General features: G+C 44.8%; 1 protein-coding gene across 1 annotated transcript in view; it reads left to right on the top strand.

Moving 5' to 3' along the window:
* Positions 1 to 950: 950 nt before the first annotated feature.
* Positions 951 to 17,374, top strand: part of LOC126412049 (notchless protein homolog 1) — an 85,704-nt gene continuing 69,280 nt past the window's right edge. Inside the window, exon 1 of the mRNA XM_050081431.1 lies at positions 951 to 1,294. Within this exon, the coding sequence (XP_049937388.1) occupies positions 1,154 to 1,294 (141 nt within the window). The 5' untranslated portion in view covers positions 951 to 1,153. The remainder of the gene's footprint in view (positions 1,295 to 17,374) is intronic.

Here is a 17,374-nt window from a genome sequence, read left to right as displayed (position 1 = left end):
CCCTAAGGTAAGTCTCCCGGGATTGGAATGACTCTTTACCCTCTCCCTTAAAACCCACATCCTTTCGTCTTTCCCTCCTTCCTGATGAGGCAACAGTTTGTTGCGAAAGCTTGAATTTTGTGTGTATGTTTGTGTTTGTTTGTGTGTCTATGGACCTGCCAGCGCTTTCGTTTGGTAAGTCACATCATCTTTGTTTTTAGATATATTTTTCCCACGTGGAATGTTTCCCTCTCTCTCTCTCTCTCTCTCTCTCTCTCTCTCTATATATATATATATATATATATATATATATATATATATATAGTGACATATTGATCTTCAACCCATGTACATATGCTATCTACCTTGTATATATGTAACTTGACTTTGTCAATTGCTGTAATAGCTAAACGACAATAAAATTTCATTTATTTCAATTCAATAAGACATTAATGGGTGATTGCTAATAATGTGGATATAATATAAAATCAGAAAATTGACACTACTAACTTATTTTGGCCTTTCATGTTTATGAGAATATATATTAATTAACTTGATGGCTCCCGGCCACAATCTGTTTTGTTTTCATTTGACGTGGGAGCTGTAAACGAAGAGACCAGCAATATCACGAAACATATACATATGGGTCACGTGAAGAAGGACACCTCCCTCCCTCACCACTATTGCTCAGCTTGCTCTGTGCATGCACGAATCTGGCAGCTTGGGGTAGCATCTGGCTACTTGCTGCTACTGCTCATACAGCAAACAGCCACACTTCAAGTAGCTAGAAGCGGGAGAAGGCACTGCTCATACGCGAATTCAGCTCTGCTCATGCGCACGAACCCGCTGGCAACTTCTCAAACGAACCACCCTTCTTCAGTAGTCCCCCGATTTGCGTGGTACTTCCATGTTGCAATGAGGTTTGAACCTCGCTGGGTAGTAGAGAAGTCCAGTAGTAGCTTTACAGTTATGTACTTTGGTAATGTGTTGTCAACAGAAGCACGTGTGTCGCTTTGTTTTGCATGTGGAGATGGGTGCGGGATGACACTCGTGACGCAACTTCTGTCGGCAGGATAATTTCACAAGTTTGAGAAATAAGTTAGTTTGTGACAGTATCATTGCAAACCGATTTGTAATATTGTTAAGTGTAATTTGTAAACTTTTTTAAATACAAATGGAGCCAAAATGTGAGACACGTATGATTTTAACCAGATTTAAGTCTGAAACCGGAGAGGTTCTGGGAAATCTGTTGGACCTTCCAATAGATATAACAGTAGATAAATTGCAACTGATCTGCAACGCTCTTCTGAAGCAAGTAAGTATTGTTCGTGATTCTTTATAATGTAACGAATGGCTCTGTGGATAAAGGCGTAAGCTGATGTTGACAAACGCTGAAAAGTGACTCGATTGATTAGCTGTAACTATTTTCATTCTGCTGGATTTATAACATTAAGTTTTTGTATCGTTGAATGACAACAGCATGTGCAGTTTCATTGGGGGTGTCAGGTTCATGTTAATTTTGGCGGATGGGGTGAGGAATTCAGGAAATAGTGTGGAATTCTTTTAATGTTCATTTTCGTATAAGTTATGTTTGTATACTCCACCAGTTTTTAACATAATCAAGCACAGACTCTCTAATTCTTGTAGGCCTACATGCGTAATTGGTCAGTTTGGCACTCTGTCTTCTATAATAAGTCACATATTACAGACAAGTTGTGGGCTACACTAGTAAACTTGTAAGTTTTCGTACGGTAATAAGAATCTGAAGTTCCATAGCTAGGCTGCCCGATGTGGCCGAGCAGTTCTAGGCGTTTCAGTCCAGAACCGCGCTGCTGCTTTGGTCGCAGGTTCGAATCCTGCCTCGGGCATGGATGTGTGTGATGTCCGTAGGTTACTTAGGTTTAAGTAGTTCTAAGTCTAGGGGACTGATGACCTCAGATGTTAAGTCCCATAGTACATAGAGTCATTTGAACCATCCATAGCTAGTTAAATGCGGTAGTTTACATTAATATTGAAGCTTAGTACCTTTGATTTGATCTTAATTAACATTAGAACAGTGGAAACGGTAACACTCCTAAAACATTAGGAAGGGTCCTTTGACCCCTAATGAGACAGCTATGCATTATCGATCCACAACATGAATGAAGTTGGACCAATATATTTTCCATTCAGCTAAATGTGACCAATTTATGAAGTTCCTAACAGTTTTTCATTTATTTCATTGTTTTGAAACAGTGAAATTTAATGTTGAGCATAGTTGCTTTTCTTCTATGTTTAATGTTGGGCATAGGCAGGTACTTTCCATCTATGTTTTCTGCATACAGCTTTTTGCATTTCTCTCAGATATCATAGGACACTTTGCTTATACAATTTGAAACATTTTTCGTTTTTTCAATTTGTTAGGTCCTATAGAAACTTCTTCATTGGATTAGCATCCTTGCTCGTGCCTCACTCTTTTTGTTGTTCTCCATTTGTTAGTTCATTTACCAGCTGTGGAACAAATGCTTTATCTGCAGATTATTTTCAATTATTTGAATGTAGATGATCCAATTTTGTTATTGCCATGGCAAGGATGTTACAAGAGAGATGCATTGGCCATCTGCTGCAAGCAACTTTGGTTGAGTGTTTCATTGATTTGATCTACAGTGTCCACACCATACTTTGTAGTGTTATAAAAGGTAACAATTCCAGGTTTCTTCTTTCATTCTTTGCTCACTGCTACTTCAGAATGCAGTGTGCAGTTTGGTACAATGTAAGAGCATCTCCACAACATCCATCTTCTTCACTGTTTCCCCTTTTTTGTGATGCAGTTGAAGATATTCCAGTGAATCTTGTTCATTGTCCCTTCTTCTGTTGAAGTTTCTTGGTGAGCTGAAGGGATGCCTAGGAGTTTGTTTGCAGTCACATTTCCACCTTGGTTTAGAAATGTTTTCAGTGAGGCAAGGAATGACTTACTCTCCCAATGGCTGTTTGTTTGAGTAGAGTTTTTGCTGATCCAGGTGTGGAAAGGCATTGCAAATTATTTGGAATCCACGACTGCAGCTGCCAAAAATTTGAATCTGTACTCGTCAAGTTTGTGTAGAATATCAGCTGTGTTATTTTTACCAGGCATATAAAACTGGAGATAGATTTGTGCAAACTTGTACCATATTCAGAAATGAGAACAGACTTATCAGCAGGAATGCATTGAGTTCATGATGACTTCTCATCATACAAAAGGGGTCTGATACATTTGTTGCATATTTCTGTTGTCATTTTATCCCTGAGATAAAATTAAGCCTCCAATAATGCAACCAAAACTCAGCTGAGGAAATACAATCTTGTAACAAAAGAAGCTGTTAGTGGTACGTGATACTAGTCTTTGCCCCTGTGGTGTACTGAGATATCCCACAAGAAAAGTTTATGACAGTTGATACCAGAAGTACCCTGGACACCCGTCTGTAGCAGGAACATCAATGCACTCAACTCGGTCACTCTACCCACAAGAATCACGTCTCCTGTAGTGAAGAGAGATGCATGCTTAAGTAAATGTGTACGAGCAGAAATGGTCCATTGGAAGTTGTAAGCCTGTCTGAGTCTTGCTATGGAGTTCATGCAGAACATTCCAAGTCTCTAAGTCATCAGGTGAGATAGAAAGATTGACAGATAGACAGGCAGTGTTAGTCTTCAGGAGAAACAGAACGGTGAGTAGAATTATGGTATATGGACAGAGACAGCCTGCATACAGATTTAACTCAGGACTGTTAGTTTGGAACTGTTCTTCTAATGGTACATCAAGAGAGAAGATTAATTTTCAGAGGAAATTATTTAGTTTGTGTTCATATAACTATAGTCAGCACAGGGACAGATAGACTAAACCTGTTATGCAATTGCTGTTACCAGAGTTGAGAAATATATTTTATTATTAACTGTTCTGTATGAATTCATTGTGTGTGCATGTGTGCGTGCACGTGACTGACGCTTGAACAAAGGAAACTGACATATATCGAGACTAGAAAATAGATAGCCAAAATCTGGATTTGCCAAATAAAACCTGCAAAAAAAGGACGATTGATTGCTGCACTCTATAATTTATAAATTTATAAGATGATCATCATCTGACTCTGCTAGTCCACTTCTGATTCAGTATCTGAGTCCTCCAGAAATGCAAAATCTTTTATCTAATGAGACTGCACTGATGTGACATTAATTGAAGACACCTATTAAAGGCAAAGAAAATCGACTCACTTATGTGGCAGGTAACGAGAGCTGCATATGAAATACAATGGAAAAGTTACATTACAATTGCATACATCATTGTTTGAGGCAGCAGTTGTTGGCCAGAACAAAATGAAACACAAGTATCTTTGGGATTATAAGAACATTAGTATTCTGAAAAAGGAGTTATGTCAGGGGTCACTTGACCCCCCACCCCAACCTAGAGCAGCATGGGTTACATTTTGTTTGTCACACCCAGATAGGACCAAAGGATAATAGAGTGGACACTGGAGCTTTTGTTCTTGCCTTTGCTGGAAATGTTTTACCTAAGAAACTGAAGGGCAGGATTTATGGGTGTGATATCAAACACTATTTTCATCCTCCTATTGGACGTTTTAGGTGCCATAGATTTGGACGCATATCCTCTCATTGTACTAATGAGGCTACGTATGAGATGTTCAGAAGTGCTACTCATGAGGACAGACTTTATGAACAACTCGCTACACATATAAACTGTCCAGAACAACTCCCCACAACTTTATGAACAACTCCTTACACATATAAACTGTCCAGAACACCAGCCCTGTTGTTCACCTACATGTTCAGTTTTCAAGTGGATGAAGAAGATCCAAGAATATGAAGTCTTATCAAGAAAAAGTTTGACTGGCTACATCCAGTCAATATGACATCAAATTCTGCAAACATTGTGTCAATATCCACACTTGGCCCTTTGACATTGTCTCAAACAGGAACTCTTGGCCCTAGCCAGATGTCAGTGCAGGAGGGGACATCTGCTCCTTCGGCCCCCAAATCCACAGCATCGGTGGTAAGAATCTCATTGGTGCAGCTGGAGGCATCTCATCCTCTATGGCATCTCCCGGAAATAGGACACATGCTGAGGTGCCCCCCTCACAAGATGAAACAGACCAGCATTCTGCCATCAGGTGGCTGAGAGCAACAGGCTGTGGACAATAGATAAGAACTTCATCTTCTGTTCCAAAAGTCAAGATAGAAAAATCCGCACAGAACTGAAACTTTGCAGGGAAAAAGAGGGAAAGCTTGAAAGTTTAACTAAGTTCTGCTGCTCAAGTCAGTCTGGCCCCCATCTCCCTTGAGATCTAGCCAATTAACTGATGAAGAATCACACATTCAGTTGTAGCACAACTCCGCAGCAAAGTAATTTGTGCCTTCTCTGATCCTAATCTGATGTTCCTTCTACATTTACATCTACATCGATACTCTGCAAATCATCCCGAGGTGCACGGCAGAGTGTACGTCCCATTGTACCAGTTGTGAGGGTATTTTTCTGTTCCATTCACATATGGAGCATGGGAAGAATGACTGTTTGAATGCCTCTGTGCATGCAGTAATTATTCTAATCTTATCCTTACGATCCCTATGCGAATGATATGCAGGGGGATGTAGTATATTCCTAGCAGCCCATAATCTACAGTATTTCCGAGCCAGAGCGAAATTTTGATACTACCCCCTCCCAAGTGAGCGTTTGAGATAGGATGTCAAAAAGTAAAAAGAAAGATCCATTTTTCAAAAATATGTTCATTTTGTAGCTCACATCTTTCTGAAGAGTTTGATGTATAAAACACATATGTTCAAGGAAATGTCAGACGTGTTATTTGGTCTTAAGTGTGCCAAAGTGTGGTGGCATGCCTCTTCACACAGCGTTCTTCTATCACACATCACTGTATTTCATTTTGTGGAATTCAAATGTGTATATTTTGTAATGGAAGCCATCAAACCTATGTCCGGGATAGTGGAAATGAAAATATCCTGTGGTGCTTCTCCCAGTTGGCTGGACATCCTATCCCCTTAAAAAAAGAAAACCTCATCATTAACACTGGGTGGGGTTATTTGTGACCGGGAGAGTAAGAACTCTTCAGAAAATTTGCACTCTTCATTGCATATTAACTAATAACTTTCTCTTTTTTGTGATGTAAAATTAAATATAGGAGACATAAAACCAGTAAAGACAAGAGATAAGCAAGTCAGTACATATTTCTTCAGTCCTTAGGTCCTAGGATTTTTTTCTTTTTCATCTTGCTACTTTACACGGTGTGCTTTCCTTTCTACAAAGGACTCTATTACCTCATCGAAGTTTATGAAAATGTTTTGCTACGTGAAAAATCAAAATGTCATTGTCTAATACTGAAAAGCTGTTAATAAGGATAGTACACAAGATTGGTGTGGTTTCTTGATTTGATTACATCTTGTCACTGCGTGGTAGATAAAATGAAATAGGCCTTTCTAACATTGCAGCAATTGTAACACATGCCAAATAAGTGAGACTGTTTTGGCACAAATGGTCATTTTTATCTGCCTCACTTACATAACTAATACGACATAGTGTAATTCACAAAGTACCAATATCAAATGCCTATTAGCCCTACTACAAGCAAAATGTTTTATGTTAAGAAATAGTTTCACATTTCATTCAAATTCTCCAGTTTCTCAAGCGTTATATTGAAAAGTGGTGGTGGTGGTGGTGGTGGTAGTAGTGGTAGTAGTAAAAAATTTGTATCTAAATTTGGAATCGTCAAATTCTTCTATTTAATTTGTGTGATGTCTCCGTTCCATCTACATCTGCATGATTACTCTATCCACAATAAAGTGCTTGGCAGAGGGTTCAATCAACCACCTTCAAGCTGTCTCTCTACCATTCCACTCTCAAACGGCATGCTGGAAAAATGAGCACTTACATTTTTGTGTGCGAGCCATGATTTCTCTTATTTTATCATGATGATCATTTCTCCCTATGTAGGTGGATGCCAACAGAATGTTTTTGCAATCGGAGGAGAAAACTGGTGATTGAATTTTCGTGACAGGATCTGTCTCAATGAAAAACACCTTTGTTTTAATGATTGCCACTTCAGTTCATGTATCATGCCTGTGACACTATCTCCCTATTTCATGGTAATACAACACAAACTGCCCTTCTTTGGACTTTTTTGATGTTGTCTGTCAGTCCCACCCAATGTGGATCCCACATCACACAGCAATACTCCAGAATAGGGTGGACTAACATGGTGTAAGCAGTCTCTTTAGTAGGCCTGTTGCACCTTCTAAGTGTTCTGCCAATGAATCACAGTCTTTAGTTTGCTCTACCCATAACATTATCGATGTGATCATTCCAATTTAGATTATTTGTAATTATAATCCCTAAGTATTTAGTTGAATTTAAGGCCATCAGATTTGTGTGAATTATCACATAATTGAATTTTAGCGGATTTCTGTTAGTACTCATGTGAATAACTTTGCACTTTTCTTTATTCGGGGTCAATTTCCACTTTTCACACCATACACATATCTTATCTAAATCATTTTGCAATTCATTTTGGTCATCTGATGACTTTACAAGATGGTAAATGACAGCATCATCTGCAAACAATCTAAGACGGCTACTCAGATTGTCTCCTATGCCGTTAATATAGATCAGGAACAATAGAGGGCCTATAACACTTCCGTATTGGATACCGGATATTACTTCTGTTTTACTCTGACTTTCCATCTAGTACTACAAACTCGGGCCTTTCTGACAGGAAATCATGAATCTAGTCACACAACTGAGGCGATATTCCATAGGCACACAGTTTGGTTAGAAAACACTTGTGAGGAACGATGTCGAAAGCCTTCTGTAAATCTAAAAATATGGTATCAATTAAAAATCCCCTGTTGATAGCAGTCATTACTTCATGAGTATAAAGAGCTAGTTGTATTTCACAAGAACAGTATTTTCTGAATCCATGCTGACTGTATGTAAGTAAATTGTTTTCTTGGAGGTAATTCATGTTCCAAAACCCTACTGCAAATCGACGTTAGTGATATGGGCCTGTAATTCAGCAGATTACTCCTATTTCCCTTTCTGGGAATTGGTGTGACTTGAACAATTTTCCAGTCTTTAGGTATGGATCTTTCTTTGAGTGAGCAGTTGTATGTAATTGCTAAATATGGAGCTATTGTATCAGCATACTCTGAAAGGAACCTGACTGGTATACAATCTGGACCGGAGGCGTTGCCTTTATTAAGTGATTTGAGCTGCTTTGCTACACTGAGGATGTCTACTTCTATGTTTCTCATCTTGGCAGTTGTTGTTGTTTGGGTTTCATGAATATTTAGTTCATCTTCTTTGGTGAAGGAGTTTCTGAAAACTGTGTTTAATAGCTCTGCTTTAGTGGCACGGTCATCAGTGACTCCTTCCTCGTTCAAACAATCAATCTTATCATAATTAATTCTGCAACTATTCCTGCCACTATCAAAACTTATTCTGCAGTTAACGTTACGAACCTTGCCAAAAATCACTGGTTAAGTTGTCCCACATTCATTCTCTGGTTAGATGTTGTTATGTGTTCGTATAATGCGTTTTCCACGCCTACTCCGAGAATAGAACTTACGTGGCTGGTAACTAGGGACTGTACAACTGGCACTTTGTAGTGTAGCGATCTGGCAAAAATTTTCTGTCAAAATTTCATTTTCTTCGATACACCAAGAAGATAATATGTAATCTTTCTTACGTGCTATTCTTGCTAGTCATTTATTTCCACCCAGGTAGTCTGAATCTATGGATTTCAATAATAATTATAACAGCGCATATCATTTGCACACCCAATCGACTCCATAAACAAACAGCTATTGGCCTTCACCTGTTCAGGTTTAGTGGCTCAGCTTGTATATCTCTGTCCCCTTTTGTCTGCAAGAAAGTTTTTTATTTCTTGATGCAATGGGGATTCCTCTCCCAGACACACTATGCATGCATTAAAAAATTAACTGACGATTCATTCAGAAATCAACTTAGAATGTGTTCAAAAAACAACAGGGATACATTTCAAAATCATATGAATAATTGATAGACCAACATTCACTGGAGACTAGGCACTTTGTGAAACAAGGTTTCTTTCTTTAAGAATGTGAATTTGGCACCCTTTGAATTTGCCATCCGGTGCAGATACCCTGGTTTGCCACACCCCTTATGTCTATCTTCAAGAGTCTTCTAGTTCAGTTTCTTCAGTATCTCTGTGAGATTCTCCCACGTATTGAACAAACCTGTGCCCATTCGTGCTGCCCTTCTCTCTGTACATTCAATGTCCTGTCTGGTATGGGTCCCACACACTTGAACAATATTCTAGAACCAATTTCATGACTGATTTGTAAGCTGTCTCCTTTGTAGACTGATTGCACTTTCCCAGTATTCTACCAAGAAACCAATGTCTACCACCTGCTTTACCCATGACTGAACCTATGTGATCATTCTGTTTCATATCCCTACAAAGTGTTACACTCGAATATTTGTGTCAATGGAACTGTAATGGTTACCATCACCGCCTGGCCGAACTCCATTGTTTAGTGGCTACTTACTGGCCATTTGGTGTGGTGCTCCAGGAGATTGTGGTTCTCAGAAGTATAACTTATTTGCAGAGAAGCAACAATTTTTATTACAGTCTCTGTTGCTCAGACTGACTATACAGAACAATATATTAAAGTTTAATTTAATAGGTACTCTGTAACATGACAAATTCCTTCGCACCAAACAGTCTTGGGTTTCTGTGGAAATTTAATCTCCTGAATACTATTTGCTGGTATTTTGGTATAGGATGCTATGTTTGTAAGTTTTCTGGGTCCGACCGAAGTGTCCGATCCCACCCGTTGGCTTTGACCCGTGACGTAAGGCTGTTGTGGAGTGTGACGTCACGACGGCTCGGAATTTAATTTGTGAGAGTGGTGTGTTTGTAGGTGTCGTTTTAATGCAATCGATGGTGTCCTCTGGTGGTGTGTTAGGTGAGGTTTTTGGTTTAGTTTGCGAGTGTGGCGTTGTGTGTGAATTTTGGTAAATTGCTTTTTTTATGTCTTTGGTAGGTATGGATATGACTGACAGGGTCAACAGTTTTCGGTTGTCGGCTATGATGGGGGACAGTGCTTTATCTCTAATAAAATTTCTTCAACTATTCGGATTTTTGGATGAAGTCGTGAAGTGTTCAGTATGTCGTGAAGAAATGAGGCTTACTTAAAGTTATGGCATATGTGGAGATGTCGTAAGGATAACAGGTCAAGGGAAGTGTTCGATCCCAATGTGTGGCTGTGAATGTTGGTATTGGTATCGGGAGATGTTTTTGTGTTGTATAGGTCAAGGGAAGTGTCCTAATTTATGGGATCAGGAGCTGCTGTTGAGCTATATAGGTCAAGGGAAGTGTTCGATCCCAATTTATGTGATCGTGAGCTGCTGTTGAGTTATATAGGTCAAGGGAAGTGCCCGATTCCAGATGATATTGTGTTTAGTGGTATTTGGGGAGTTTTGTGATGTCGCTTTTTTTCGTCGTTTTGCTTGGTTTTGTATGGAAGTGGGTGTCTAAATTTATTTATATTTAGTTTGTCCCCACCCAAAAACCCCGTTTCCCGCACTTGTCCCGTTAGTGTCATTAGGCTTTTTGTGGAATGTGTGTGTGTTGGTTTTTCAATGTATTTTCGTCCTCGTAATGTATACGTAACGACTTTATATGTGCCATATTGGAATCGTGGTTTATGGTCGTTTCCACCATATTTGTGACGTCACGGGTCAAAGTAGACGGGCGGGATCGGACGCTTCCGTATTTCCGTTTTCTGAATATGTAATTTTATGTTACTGGACGTACAGTTTTTTGCCACTTACAGATCTTATTGATATTTGACAAAATATGTGCGCAGCATTCTTAAGGTAGCTCTCTTGTTATAGATCACAAAGCTGCAGAAAATGTTACTGTCAATGAATTGTCTTGTCGTTAATATACAGCATGAACAAGAAGAATCCCAACACACTTGCTTCTGTTTTAGCTTTGCTGTGTCTAATTAGCTGGCCATACAAGAACAGTATTTAGGGGAAGGTCATAGATGTTTCTGATGGGTTCTGCAAACTTTCCAGACACTGTGTGTCAGTGACATGACCTGCAGGCCTGTACACGCAGCTCTGAGAACTGGAGACCCTGGCTCTCCAGCTTGTCACAAGTGCAGATTTTTTTGGTGGGCAACATTAAAGAATTCCGTGAATTTTCATGTGACAGCGAGTATAGTGAAGGAGTGGACCAATGACAGCATTGAAAGATTTCTACCTGTGCCGTAGAATACCTTCTTTTAGGAAACTGACACATGGAACATTAACTTAGACCCCCCTGCGGGTTTGGGGGTAAGAATAGGCCCCCCCTGCGGGTTCGGGGATCAGAATAGGCCCGCGGTATTCCTGCCTGTCATAAGAGGCGACTAAAAGGAGTCTCAAATGTTTCGGCCTTATGTGATGGTCCCCTCTCGGGTTTGACCTCCATCTTTCTAAATTATTCCGCAGAGCGAGCCAATTGGGGAAGGGCGCCTTACATGGTGCACTGTATCCGTCGTGCATCGAGACCTTTAGCCAACTTTTTCGTCGTTGCAATGGTGTCCCGCTCGGTGTCCGTCTCTTGGGCGGGGATACGTCACTGGGTGCGATTACCACGCTGCACTCTGCAGTGTTGCTTTTGACTGCGACGACGACCTTGGACGTTTTTGCACCTAAGATCCAGCACGGTAGCCAGTCCGTTGTGGTGGGGCCGCCATGTACCCTATTGGTTGTAGCCCCCTGACAACACAGGGATCGCTCTACTGATGCCTGCGCATTAACTCCCCACGTATGCCAAGGAGTAGATGCCCGTCTCCCTGGGGCATCAGGACTCCCAGCAATGGACATCCTGCCAGGTGGCTATTGCTGCGGCTGGGTGGCGCCCGTGGGGAGGGCCCTTGGTCGGAGTAGATGGCATCAGGGCGGATGACCCGCAATGAAGCGTGGTACATCATCTCTCACTGGCGGCCAGCCGCCAGCAGTCTCTAAGCGTTCTCGGGCTCAATTTAATGCTCAAAAGTACGATCCGAAAACGTTCCCCTCTCTGGCCACGCCGTGGGAGGAGCGTAAGTCTCAGGATGGAGGTAATAGTTATTCGCCCCGATTCTTAGTCTGCACGAGAGCTGATGGGGAGTCTTTTCTATCCACAAAGCCTCAGTTCTTCGTCGAGCATTTAGAGGACAAGTTTGGGGAGGTGGAGGGCTTGTCCAAAATGCGCTCTGGGTCAGTACTGATACAAACGGCATCCTCCGCCCAGTCACGCAGGTTACTTGCTTGTGACAAGTTGGGGGATGTTCACGTTACCATTACACCACATAAGAGTTTAAATATGGTCCAGGGAGTTATTTTTCATAGGGACCTACTTTTGCAGTCTGACGACGAGCTGTGCGCCAACTTAGAGCGTAGAGGTGTTCATTTCGTCCGGCGCGTTCATCGGGGTCCGAAGGACAATCAGGTTGCTACCGGTGCCTTCATCTTGGCCTTCGAGGGTGATACATTACCGGAGAAGGTCAAGGTGATGGTCTACCGTTGTGACGTCAGGCCCTACATCCCTCCCCCGATGCGGTGCTTTAAGTGCTGGAAGTTTGGGCATATGTCCTCTCGCTGTACTTCTAGCCTCACATGTCGAGATTGTGGACGCCCATCTCATCCCGATACTCCATGTGCCCCGCCTCCCATCTGTGTCAACTGCGGAGAGCATCATTCCCCTTGCTCGCCTGATTGCAAAGTCTTTCAGAAAGAGCGCAAAATCATGGAATATAAGACCCTGGACCAGCTGACCTATACTGAGGCCAAAAGGAAATATGACAGACTCCATCCCGTGAGAATGACATCTTCTTATGCAGCTGCTACAACAACTGTGCTAGCCCCATCAGTTTCGAGACTTCCAGCCAGCTCGATAAGCAGTAAGACTCCTCCTGCCCCCTTGCCCGTGGGGGGCTCTACCCAACCGGTTGCTCCTGCACCACCTACCTCAGGAGCAACCTCCTCCCACCCGTCGGGGACGTCCGTCCCCGCTTCTCAGCCGGAGAAGCGTCTAACTTCTTCGGCTACTCTCACCCGTAAGAGTTCCCTTGGGACCCTCCCTTCCCATGGTTCCACCAGCGGGAAGGATGACGGCCGCCAGTGGCATAAGTCCTCACCAGCGGCCGGGCGTAGAGCATCACGATCCTCCTCTGTCCCGGAGACTGAATCGGTGAAGCCTTCCCAGCCAGTGAAACCCAAGGTTCAGCGAGAGAAGTCCAAGAGAAAGACCTCTAAGGCCAAAGAACTTGCGGTGGCACCAACCCCACCGCACTTTTGCGCTCTGCGTCTGAGGATGAAGTCGAGATTCTGGCGTCCGCTGAGGACCTTGATCTCGCTGGTCCCTCAGACGCCATGGATGCCTCTCGTACGGGTATTGAATCGGTGGCAGTGAGTGAACAAGCAGCGTAAATTGCCTTCCCAGTCCTTTCACGCCTTTCTCAGCCATGGACAATATCATCCTCCAGTGGAACTGCGGCGGTTTTTTTCCACCATCTAGCTGAGCTCCAACAACTTATCAGCCTTCGCCCTTTCTTCTGCATTGCTCTTCAGGAAACTTGGTTTCCAGCAGTGTGAACCCCCGCCCTCCGTGGCTATCGGGGTTATTATAAGAACCGGGCAGCATATGAAAGGGTGTCGGGTGGCGTCTGCCTCTATGTCCTTCACACTCTGCACAGCGAGCCTGTCCCTCTCCAAACACCTTTAGAGGCTGTCGCTGTTCGGGTGTGGACGCCACAGGCTGTTACCGTCTGCAGTCTTTACCTTCCACCGGATGGTGATGTCTCGCACCATGTCCTGGCTGCGCTGATAGCCCAATTGCCGCCACCTTTCTTGCTATTGGGCGACTTCAACGCCCATAACCGTCTGTGGGGTGGGTCAGTGGCAACAGGTCGAGGTGCCATCGTTGAGCATTTATTGTCGCAGCTCGATCTCTCGATTTTAAATGATGGTGCCTTCACACACTTCAGTGTGGCGCATGGCACATACTCCGCCATTGACCTTTCAGTCTGTAGCCCTAGCCTCTTACCGTCTGTCCAATGGGGTGTGCATGACGACCTGTGTGGTAGTGACCACTTTCCGATCTTTCTGTCACTACCACAGCATCACTCTTCTGGGCGCCCTAGCAGATGGGCTATGAATAAGGCTGACTGGGACTTGTTCTCCTCCACTACCGCTCTTGAGCCTCTCTCTAATGACGACATTGATGCGGTGGTTCAATCGGTCACCACCGGCATCGTTACTGCCGCCGAATCTGCCATTCCCCGCTCCTCTGGGTCCCCTCGGCGGCGGACTGTGCCTTGGTGGTCGCCTGGGATCGCTGCAGCGATTAAAGATCGCCGGCGGGCGCTACAGCGTCACAAGCGACATCCCTGCATTGAACACCTGATCACCTTCAAACGGCTGCGTGCGCGGGCCCGCCGCCTTATCCGCCAAAGCAAGCAGGAGTGCTGGGAGCGGTACATTTCCACCATTGGCCTCCATGTCACTCCATCGCAGGTCTGGGCCAAGATTCGACGCGTCTACGGCTATCGGCCACCTGTCAGCGTCCCTGCGCTCTCACTGAATGGAGCAGTTTGTACTGACTCCGACGTCATTGCAAAGCACTTAGCAGAGCATTTTGCAATGAGTTCCGCTTCTGCGAATTACCCTAAGGCCTTCCGCTCCATTAAAGAGCGGATGGAACGTCGGAGCCTTTCGTTTCGCACCAACCAACCAGAATCATACAATGTTCCATTCAGTGAGTGGGAATTCCGCAGTGCCCTTGCCGCTTGTCCTGATATCGCTCCTGGACCAGATAGCATCCACTGCCAGATGCTGAAACACCTCTCAGTGGACTGCCAGTGACGGCTCCTTGACCTTTACAACCGTATTTGGGTCGAGGGTGAGTTTCCGTCGCAGTGGCGGGCAAGTATCGTTATCCCCATTCTAAAACCAGGCAAGAACCCTTTGGAGGTGGACAGCTACCGCCCCATTAGCCTCACCAACGTTCTTTGCAAGCTTCTCGAACGGATGGTGAGCCGGCGCTTGACTTGGGTACTGGAGTCTCGGGGCTTTCTGGCTCCATCTCAGGGTGGGTTCCGTAAAGGCCGCTCCGCCGCCAACAATCTGGTGAGCCTGGAGTCGGCCATCCGTACTGCCTTTGCCCGCCGTCAGCACCTGGTTGCTGTCTTTTTCGACATGCGGAAGGAGTACGATACGACATGGCATGATCACATCCTTTCTACGTTTCGTGGATGGGGTCTTCGGGGCCCTCTGCCGATCTTTATCAGAAATTTTCTGTCGTATCGTACCTTCCGCGTGCAAGTCGCAGCCTCATATAGTTCCACCCACGTCCAGGAGAACGGTGTGCCACAGGGTTCTGTTTTAAGTGTCTGCCTGTTTTTAATAGCCATTAACGGGCTCGCTGCGGCCGTGGGAAATTCTGTCTCTGCTTTCCTGTATGCTGACGACTTCTGCCCTTATTACAGCTCTACTGGCACTGCAGCTGTTGAACGTCAGCTACAGGGTGCTATCCGCAAGGCGCAGTCTTGGGCTGTAGCTCATGGGTTTCAGTTTTCGGCAGCCAAGACCTGCGTAATGCATTTCTGCCGGCGACGCACTGTCCACCCGGAGCCGCGGCTTTATCTTGCCGGCGAACTTCTTTCAGTGGTGGAATCACACAGGTTTTTGGGGGTGGTTTTCGATGCCCGGTTGACTTGGCTGCCTCATATCCGGCAGCTTAAACAGGCGTGTTGGCGGCATCTAAACGCTCCGAGATGCTTGAACAACACCCGCTGGGGCGCCGACCGATTTACCCTGTTGCGGCTCTACCAGGCGTTAATCCAATCCCATCTGGATTATGGGAGCCTGGCTTATGGCTCAGCATCCCCCTCTGTGTTGCGGGTGCTGGACCCAATACTACACAGCGGGATCAGACTTGCCACTGGTGCCTTCCGCACCAGCCCTGTGGACAGCATCCTTGTTGAGGCAGGTGTCCCTCCACTGCGGGTACGACGCCAACAATTACTGGCTGCTTATGCTGCCCATGTTTTTAGCTTGCCCGGGCATCCAAATTACCGTGTCCTGTTCCCGCGGTCGGTCGTCCATCTGCCGGACCGTCGGCGCCGGTCGGGTTGTCCGATCGCCGTACGCGTCAAGGAGCTTCTCTGCGGGCTTGGGTTTTTCCCTGTTCCACCTCCTTTCCAGGCGCCTCTGCATACACCCCCGTGGTGTGTTCCTCGCACTTGCCTTCGGCTCGACTTGGCACAGGGCTCGAAGGACTCGGTCCCTCCAGAGGCCTTTGGCCGCCTTTTTAATTCCATCCTGGCCACGTATCAGGGCTCTGGAATTGTTTACACCGACGGTTCGATGGTTGCTGGTCGTGTCGGGTATGCGCTAACTCTAGGGGACCATTCCGAACAATGGTCCTTGGTGGCTGGCTGCAGCGTTTACACTGCTGAGCTAGTCGCCATCTTTCGAGCCCTAGAGTGTATCCGCTCCTGCTCAGGTGAGTCCTTTGTGATCTGTAGCGATTCCCTGAGCGGTTTACGAGCTCTCGACCAGTGTTTTCCTCGTTCCCGTCTGGTGATGGCTATCCATGAGTCCCTGCATACTCTTGCGCGTTGCGGCCGCTCTTTGGTCTTTGTGTGGACCCCCGGTCATGTCGGTATCCCGGGCAATGAACATGTTGACCGCCTGGCGAAAGAGGCCATGTGTAAACCATCTCTGGATGTTGGCCTCCCAGAGACTGATTTGCGGGCAGTCCTCCGCCGAAAAGTTTTTGCGCTTTGGGACGTTGAATGGCGCGATCGGATCACACCCAATAAACTCCGTGCCATTAAGGAGACGACGACTGTGTGGCGGTCATCCATGCGAGCCAACCGCAGGGACTCAGTCGTCCTTTGTCGGCTCCGCATTGGCCACTCCCGGCTAACACACAGTTATTTACTGCGCCGGGAGGACCCTCCTGTATGTCGCTGCGGGGCGGCTTTGACAGTGGCCCACATTCTGTTGGCCTGCCCCCTTTTAGCTGTGGTCAGGCAGACATTTGCGCTGCCTGATACGCTCCCTGCCGTTTTATCTGATGACCCTGTTATGGCTGCCTTAGTTTTACGTTTTATTAGGGCAGGGAGTTTTTATTCTTTAATCTGAGTGCTTCTGTTTTATTTTATTGTTTTGTGTTGATTCTGGCCTTTGGCCTACGGTTTTAAACTAAGTTTTTAATGTGTTTTCGGTGGTTAGCTTTTCCATTTTTTTTGTTCCTATGGTCGGCCAACCACCGTCACACTCCGTGTGATTTTATTTCGTTTTGTCTGGTCCTTGTCTATGTTTCTTTTGTTCTGT

The sequence above is a fragment of the Schistocerca serialis genome, chromosome 1 (assembly GCF_023864345.2).
Source record: "Schistocerca serialis cubense isolate TAMUIC-IGC-003099 chromosome 1, iqSchSeri2.2, whole genome shotgun sequence".
Classification (NCBI taxonomy): Eukaryota; Metazoa; Arthropoda; class Insecta; order Orthoptera; family Acrididae; genus Schistocerca; species Schistocerca serialis.
Note: the sequence above shows the minus strand (reverse complement) of the source record. Positions and strands in the feature narration are given on the sequence as shown.